This window comes from Sinocyclocheilus rhinocerous, unplaced genomic scaffold (assembly GCF_001515625.1).
Source record: "Sinocyclocheilus rhinocerous isolate Xijiao unplaced genomic scaffold, SAMN03320098_v1.1 scaffold288, whole genome shotgun sequence".
NCBI classification, from domain to species: Eukaryota; Metazoa; Chordata; class Actinopteri; order Cypriniformes; family Cyprinidae; genus Sinocyclocheilus; species Sinocyclocheilus rhinocerous.
The window spans coordinates 922,726-931,345 of record NW_015635021.1 but is presented as its reverse complement, the minus strand read 5'-3'; the positions used below and the strand labels follow the sequence as shown (position 1 = coordinate 931,345).

General features: G+C 35.9%; 1 protein-coding gene across 5 annotated transcripts; it reads right to left on the bottom strand.

Moving 5' to 3' along the window:
• Window positions 1–506: 506 nt before the first annotated feature.
• LOC107746027 (cilia- and flagella-associated protein 97-like) lies at window positions 507–8,224 on the bottom strand. Of its 5 annotated transcripts, none has more exons than XM_016560073.1 (5): window positions 6,985–7,065; window positions 4,763–5,735; window positions 4,395–4,684; window positions 1,472–1,619; window positions 507–1,058 (listed from the first exon to the last, which is right to left on the bottom strand). In XM_016560073.1, exons 1-5 carry the CDS (start codon window positions 7,048–7,050, stop codon window positions 967–969), a joined length of 1,569 nt encoding a protein of 522 aa, XP_016415559.1. In that variant the 5' UTR covers window positions 7,051–7,065; the 3' UTR covers window positions 507–966. The 5 variants fall into 5 exon arrangements, with proteins under 5 accessions (XP_016415559.1, XP_016415563.1, XP_016415560.1 ...); XM_016560077.1 differs by lacking the exon at window positions 6,985–7,065 and adding an exon at window positions 8,208–8,224 and having other exon boundaries at window positions 508–1,058; XM_016560074.1 differs by lacking the exon at window positions 6,985–7,065 and adding an exon at window positions 7,182–7,487 and having other exon boundaries at window positions 508–1,058.
• Window positions 8,225–8,620: the final 396 nt, after the last annotated feature.

Sequence of the window (8,620 nt, the reverse complement as noted above, 5' to 3'; positions counted from 1 at the left end):
TATAATTTATTATAGCATTAATATATCATAAATTATAATACCTTAAAAAATAACTAAAACCATTACTTGATGTTGCAAATTTAAAAAATGATCTGTAATTAAATATATAATTAACTGTTTGTTAACTGCCTCAATTAAAGTGTCACAAATCATGCTATTATAATAGTAATTGTCCAGTTAAAGCTAGTAACAGTAGTTACAGTAATGCGAGTCAAACAACATCTTCTGCAAAAATGACTACCGTGTCGGTCTCTGTGCTTGCATAATAACCTTGTTAGCCTTCCATGTGTCAGCAAGTGTCAGTCAGCCTTTTCAAAAGCAGTTCAGGAGTGACAGATGAATGACTAGCATTCATTGTAACAGACGGGACACTGTCTGAGCATGTGTGTCACTTCATACGAGCATGCCAGGTATTCAAGTGTCACAGCTGAGTCAATAAACAAATCACTTTTAATTTCCGAATAATGTAACAACACTGAATACCATAACTAATAATAAAGCATTTATTTCACATTAGATTTACAGACACGTCACGTAATTGATTATTCTGATAACAGCAACAGTGGCTTTAAAATTATACACAGCTTAAATATATATAAAGTATTTTTGTTGTCTGTCACATATAGGCACTAGTTTACATTTGAACGTCTCAGAAAATGGAATGTCACACTTTATGGTCCCCGAACAGTGTTGACTGAATTCATTTAGTCTCCTAGCACATCAAAAAATGTATATAAGCCACACACTGTCAGCAAACGTTTAGCTGTGTAGAATTTCTGACAAATATTTGAATTTATATCACTCCACATCTGGACAAATTACCATGAGCTCAAGCAGTTTGAACTTTTGCAACATTCACTCAGAATGTTTGGTGTTGTGACCTACAGTCAGATTTTCTACTTACAGTCAGAGCAGAACATGTACGTGAAAGTGTCGGGGGTAGAGAGAGAAGGAAATAATTTAGGATCAGGACCATGCAGGCCGTGGTATTGTTCTGCTGAGTTTAGCCGTTTCCGGTCTAGATTTGTGAGGACTACTGCCTGGTCTTGAAATCCTCCCTGTTTTCATGGAAAGACAAGAGTTGTGTTAATTGTACTGTTAATTTGAGATTTAACAATATTAAATATTTTAACAGAATTAAATGCATGTAATGCAGTTAAAGAAGTTATATTATTGAGATTACAAAAGTTGAGTTCAATATACAAAGTTCTTAGAGAAGGAGCTCAATATTTCTTCTCAGAGAAGAAAAATGAATGCAAACAGAATTCTATATTATATATTTTATGCACTACAGAATACACAATATTTATATAACGCATAAGATATATTTTAATCGTCAATAGCGCAAGCAATTAGTTGATTATTCCTGATCTCTGAAACATACAGCTGAATATGGAATAATGCAATAGGATGACATGCAGATAACTGAACATAAAGTGGTTAAATTTGTATGTTGTGTGTAAGCATGCACCAGATGTTTTGCTGGACTTGAGTTTGACTGGTGGAATAGCTGTAACGGGTGTTCCCAGGTATCGGCAATGCCGCTGGTAATCGGTTAGCTGTTCATCTCGGGTCATGCCAGGAGTGGGCTTCACAGATTCTAGACGCTTCAGGAATGCCTGCAAGCATACAACACATATTTACACATACAATGAATTCTCTGCAATGTCCAAAACAATGACCTCTCTGCCATAGTTAATATTTTACAGGCAACAAATCAAATTTGCTTAATTACAACAAGAATTATTAACATGCTTAGCATGCTGACATAGAATTCCTTTCATTATTTAGCTTGGCCAAAAAAAACTTAATATGGATCGAAATAATTGTTGAAAAAATAACTAAAGGCATCAAACAATGATTAACATCATGAATATGTTAATTAGACTGTGTATTATATAAATAATTAAAACTAATTCTGGGACAGAAAAAAAGAAGAAAAAAATAACAATAACAATCAGATAATTTTTACTTATTTGTATTAATTTAAATATTATAAGATTTTTATATCATCACAAATTTAACCGACCAAATCAAATTCATTATTAAGCATTATTAATGAATATTGCTATAATGAATAAAAGATTTAACATTTACTATAATAATATGTTTTTCCATTACAGAACTTGAAAATGTGTCTAATTGTCAAGAAAATGCCACATTGGTCTAAAAAAGACTTTAATGAAACATTTCTTCATCTCTCTTTTCTTTTTAATTAGGGGTGTAATATGACAAGTGAAATTTTCTTGACAGATTTTGTGTGATTCACCCTAGAGCTAAGGTAACATTTACTATAATAATATGTTTTTCCATTACAGAACTTGAAAATGTGTCTAATTGTCAAGAAAATGCCACATTGGTCTAAAAAATACTTTAATGAAACATTTCTTCATCTCTCTTTTCTTTTCTTTTTTTTTTAATTAGGGGTGTAATATGACAAGTGAAATTTTCTTGACAGATTTTGTGTGATTCACCCTAGAGCTAAGAGTGACATCTATAAACTCAAATTAACTTGCTTCAAAAAAGATAACCAAGAGAGTAGTGTGAATAGTACAACTACGTACTCTGAAAAGCCACAGTGAGCCATTGAGAATAAAAATAACCAGTGCATGAGGATCAGAATGTCACAAGGTGTCATGCCTCCGTATGTCGGTACAAACAGCCCTTTGGAAACCTCTCAGTAAGCAAAACCCATGAAAAGAGCTGGGACTGGAAATAGAGTAAAGGTGCTCTTAAAGAAAGACAGTGACTGTCTGGTACTCTTGTTCTTGTGTTACAGCATTAGTTGCTAGGGAGTGAAACGCTAACAAGACCTAGAGGAACATGCATTCTGAGTCACAGCTCACAGTCCTGCTTCTATTGATTAAGGAGTATTTGATTTTCCGTTTTCTTCAATTAAAACTGACAGAGAGGAAGGTCTGACTCGCTAAGGATCTGTAAGGTCTGTAAGGATGAACGAAAGAGAGAGAGCGAGAGAATTTACATGTGTAACAGTGAGCAAGTGAGAGTACAAAAGACAAACAACACACATTATGTTGCTTCCAATGGCCATGGGTTATTGAAAGGTTAGGAGAGATATCCTGACTATTTACTCACCCTGAAAAATATGGCCATATTCAAACTGAACAAATTAGATTTGTGAGCTATAGTGGGTGGCAAGATCAGTGAACAACACAGATACGATAAAACTTCAGAAGAAAATCATGCAGGTTTGGAAGAATGAGTAAATGATGGAAGAAATGTTATATACGTTCTCCGTCACTGAAGCTAGGGGGTGAATAGAGTATAATGTCAAGCCCAGCATGTGTCTCTTCTCGCCTCAGTCAGGTGGTAACTGTCTCTCTGCTTTCACTGGCTGTGGCTGACAGCCCGCCCCCTCCCCCCACCACACACACACACACACACACACACTTTTACAGAATACTAAAATAAACACTCACAGAACACCATTACATCACTGAATAATATCACAAAGAACAAGGGAACAAAAATGATAAATACTGGTGTGTCTGAGAGAACACTGTAAATAACAAAATCCAAACATACACTACCATTAAAAAGATTTTTCATGTTTTTGAAAGTCTCTCATGCTCACCAAGATTGCATTTATTCGATTAAAAAAAATGCAGCAAAATTTTGAAATATTATTACAATTTAAAATTACCTTTCTATTTGAATGTATTTTAAAATGTAATTTACATGTCACATGATCCTTCAGTCTAATTTGCTGATTTTGTGGTCAAGAAACCTTTCTTATTCGTGTCGAAAACAGTTGTCCTGCTTAACATTTTGGTGGAAACGTGATACATTTTTTCAGCATTCTATGATGACTAGAAAATTTAAAAGTAAAATGTTTTTGTAAATGTAAATGTCACTTTTGATCAATTGAGTGCATTCTTGCTGAGCAAAAGTATTAATTTCTTAAAATAAACTCTAAAAAAATCGTTTGAATGGTAGTGTACATGAATATGCTCAGCATGAGCACATTCAAACACACAATCTCTTGCTTGACTGAGGCTGACAAATAATTAAAGTTTCTCTCTTATAATAGGAGTTGCTCTCAGTGTGATTAAAATGAAAATCTAATTGAATGTTAGATAGGACTTCACTGCATAATTGAGGCAAGTTGGAGCTAAACTCTGCAGGACACCGGCCCTCCAGGACCGAGTTTGGGCAGCCCTGACTTAAAAGATAGGCAATAGCTCCCTCTAGTGGAGGGAGAGAGATGAAGGCAGGTGTGTTGAGGCAAGTTGGAGCTAAACTCTGCAGGACACCGGCCCTCCAGGACCGAGTTTGGGCAGTTCTGACTTAAAAGATAGGCAATAGCTCCCTCTAGTGGAGGGAGAGAGATGATTTTTTTTTTTTGTTATATTAAATAAAAGACTGACACTGACCAGGTTTTCCTTCTGAATTCGCTCTTGCTCTCGCTGTCTGTTGAGGGTGCTGTGGTAAAGCCGTACGGGTGGTGCAATACTCCTGCGACTGCTGGTTTTGGAGCGGGCGGAGCTGCCACTTCGCAAATGTGCCGATGAACGGGACAGTTCACATAATAGCCGCTGGTTCTCCCGGTCGATCTCCTGTACCTCTTCATTTGTGAAGGAATAGTTCTTACGTCTGCTGCCAACACTACAAGGGCTGGAGACCACGAGTACTCTGTCTAACTGTTTCTCTACTTTTAAGAACACTGCAAAGGGAGAGAAAGAGATTCAGCTACAAAAGAAACAGCTACAGAGCTATTTATATCTCAATTCATTGCACCAACCTGGTCCATCCTCTCCTTCAGAACTTATACTGCCCTGACCGTCCGAAACATCATTCGCAACCACCTTCTCAGTAACACTGGGCTGTTGTTGAACAGCTGCTGCAGGTTCAGAGGGCAAAACCACATCAAGGGACTGGAAAGGACTAATATTTGGTGTCGAGAGAGGGGTAACATCAGTGACCGTGTCTTCAGATTCTGCCGTTTCTTTTTGTCGCTCTTTCTGGTGAGCTGAACTGACCCGCTGATGTTTTACAGGTGATTTCTGAGATCGAAAAGAGCTTCTCTCTTCACTACTGTGGGAGGACACAGGATCAGATGATGATGAACGGCTACGACTCAGCTTGTGGAGTTTTCCAGCAGATTTTTTAGGTGTTCCATGGGACAATCCCTTATGTTTCGTTGATCGTGTCACTGGAGATCTCGCATCCTCCTCACTTTCATCGTCACTACGATGGTATCCATCATCATCATCATCACTGTTAACATTATCATTGGTTTTCCTGAGTTTAAAATCATCATCAGGCTCTCTTTCCTCATCAGATGAGTATGAATACACACTGGATCCTTCATCTGATTGACTGCTGTTCATAGTCTCTGAGGTTTTGGCACTTGGGAGTGATGAAGAGCCTTTGAAAAAGCCATCAACACTTTGCCGCTCTCTTTCATATTCTGTCTCTTCACTTTGCCTTCTCCTGCCCTGGTTTGAATCATCCTCCAATCTGGCTTTATCTTCACTGTTCCTTTTACTTTGAGCTTCATTTCCTAACTGATCAATTGAAACATGGGTGTCTTTTCCTGTTCTCTCATCTTGTCTTTCTGAGACTTTCTGTTTATTGAGCTGCCCATCTTCAGAACCAAGTCCATTAGCTTCACTGTCACTGTCAAAGAACGAGTGGTCAACTTCTCCCTCTAGCTCTTTGTGGCTGTACATGTCTGTAGTGTGTCTTTCAAATGTGTCCTCATTCAGTGGAATCTGAACGGAAAAAGAAAAAGAAGCTGAAATACAAATACTTTTTTGTAGTGGAAAAAAAAAACAACAACAACGAATTTTCTGAACAATTTCTGTTTTCTAAAGCAGTGGTTCTCAACCAGGGGGCTGAGGCCCACAACGGGCCATCAACAAACTAGCAAGGTAACTTAAGATACCTTAAAATTATTTTTAAAAAGACTATAAAATCACAATATCTCTTATTTTAACTCACCTCAGCAACAACCATTCCTAGTGCCCAGGGAAAAAAATATTTAATATAATTATTTTAGACATTTTTCTAGCTATGCCAAATTCTATTTATTGAAGTTGAGTAAAAGGTATTTAAAAAAAAATCTTATGCTTAATCATTGTCTAGTAAATCACAAACAACAGAAAAAAGTAATGGAGCTTTTGAATATTGCTGTCGACAGTTTGGAGTCAAAAAGGTTGAGAACCACTGTTCTAGAGATTAATAATTTTTTAATGATTGCTAAAATAATAATCAATGCAAAACCAACTGTTTTTACTTTTTTTTCCTGCTTATTGATTTAAGTAAACCATTACACAAGAATTAACACATAAGCGTTAAAATTGTTTATATAATAATTATTATTATTATTACTATTATTAGTGAAATGACTACAAAATGTAATAATTATGGAACAAGATTTTTAGTATTTACCCCAATGTTGTTGTTTTTTTTCTACTTATAAAATTATTGAATATAGAACATAGATTGCAGACCACAAAAATAAATAAATAATAAAAAACATATTTAAATAATTAATTAATTAATTAAATAAATAAAATAAAGGGGTAAAATCCACTATTATTAGTGAAATGACTACAAAATGTAATAATTATGGAACAAGATTTTTAGTATTTACCCCAATGTTGTTGTTTTTTTTCTACTTATAAAATTATTGAATATAGAACATAGATTGCAGACCACAAAAATAAATAAATAATAAAAAACATTTAAATAATTAATTAATTAATTAATTAAATAAATAAAATAAAGGGGTAAAATCCAAGGGTTCACAGTTTTACATATAGCCAAACATAACACAGTAAGTCAGTCTATAAATAAATAAATAAAGTACACCCAACATAACCGACTGAGTATACATAAAATAATAAAACCGATTATCAGTGCTTCTCTGTTGTTTCCTGGCATTAATAAAAACATCAATACAATGGAGATCCTTGCAAAGCTGTTCGGCTGTCAGGAAAACGTTAAATTAACACTTACAAAGCAAAGGTGAGAGCAGTGTAGCTGTACATGCTCATAATACACACAGAGGGGACATGTTTCCATGACAAAGGCTTTAACAAGCTGTTTAGCAAACCTTCTACAGAAATCCACCTTTAAAAGTCTAGCAAGCTCTGCTACATTTAATGTGCATATTTCATTGTATTAGAAATTAGACCATAAACTTGTGTACATACGCAAAAGCACGCCAACGCGAACTCATCCAGCTCATGAAGTTAGCACTAGCTGTGCCTACCTTTTGACATTCACACCGAAAACATGCGGGAGCTCGACACTGTCAGACAAAATCTCCAGCTGACGTACTTCATTTTATTTCGCCGTTTATCTCCAAACGCTGTTCAGAAAGATAAAAGTTAAAGATAAGAGCAAAAAACAGGCTTTTTCAGCTGTCCAGCTTGCTGCACAGAGAAGTGTGTGGGCTCGTTAGCTACTGTAACCAGGTGACGTCATTTCCTCAAATAGTTCGGCGCCGCAACAAAATGAGAAGAGAGCGAGGATAAGCAGTCTGCTGTATTTATTTCTCTTCCGGTCTTTGGGTCCTTCTCTGCCTAATACTGGCCAGATATATTGCAATGTTGCAATAAAGAGGATTTAAATGCTATTAAACGCAAGTCATGTAAATATGTGAGAAGCTTCCAAATTCTGCACTTTCATCAACTGATATTCACTGTCTTAAATATTGTTTTGAGCTAAATTTCATACGTATGCATTCGTTTATTTGTTAATGGCCAGTGTTGGGGGTAACGCATTACAAGTAACGTGAGTTACGTGATTAGATTACTTTTTTCAAGTAACTAGTAAAGTAACACATTACTTTTAAATGTATAAGAAAATATCCGAGTTACTTTTTCAAATAAGTAACGCAAATTCCCATTTATTGACTGGCAGCTCTTCAGTTCCCATGTTGAGAGAAATCAGGAGTAACTTAAGTTTCAGTGGCGTTCTGTGTGCTTTGTAAACAGGATGGTTACTGTACTAGAATAAATGTGAACATGCATTTACTCATCTCACTTGCACAAAAACAGAATCACTATTTCTCAAACTTAATTAAAATAGTGAAATGCTATATAGAATATTATGCAAACCTGCAATAATTAAATGTTAAATAAAGAAATCCACCTTTAAAAGTCTAGCAAGCTCTGCTACATTTAATGTGCATATTTCATTGTATTAGAAATTAGACCATAAACTTGTGTACATACGCAAAAGCACGCCAACGCGAACTCATCCAGCTCATGAAGTTAGCACTAGCTGTGCCTACCTTTTGACATTCACACCGAAAACATGCGGGAGCTCGACACTGTCAGACAAAATCTCCAGCTGACGTACTTCATTTTATTTCGCCGTTTATCTCCAAACGCTGTTCAGAAAGATAAAAGTTAAAGATAAGAGCAAAAAACAGGCTTTTTCAGCTGTCCAGCTTGCTGCACAGAGAAGTGTGTGGGCTCGTTAGCTACTGTAACCAGGTGACGTCATTTCCTCAAATAGTTCGGCGCCGCAACAAAATGAGAAGAGAGCGAGGATAAGCAGTCTGCTGTATTTATTTCTCTTCCGGTCTTTGGGTCCTTCTCTGCCTAATACTGGCCAGATATATTGCAATGTTGCAATAAAGAGG

Bases quoted from the DNA above. Each gene is read 5' to 3' on its own strand.
- LOC107746027 (XM_016560073.1), bottom strand. From the start codon at position 7,050: ATGGAAACATGTCCCCTCTGTGTGTATTATGAGCATGTACAGCTACAC. The intron at 4,685-4,762 runs GTTGGTGCAATG...CTCCCTTTGCAG, and splicing joins TGAAGGAGAGGATGGACCAG to TGTTCTTAAAAGTAGAGAAA. The intron at 1,620-4,394 runs GTCAGTGTCAGT...GTATGCTTGCAG, and splicing joins GAATTCAGAAGGAAAACCTG to GCATTCCTGAAGCGTCTAGA.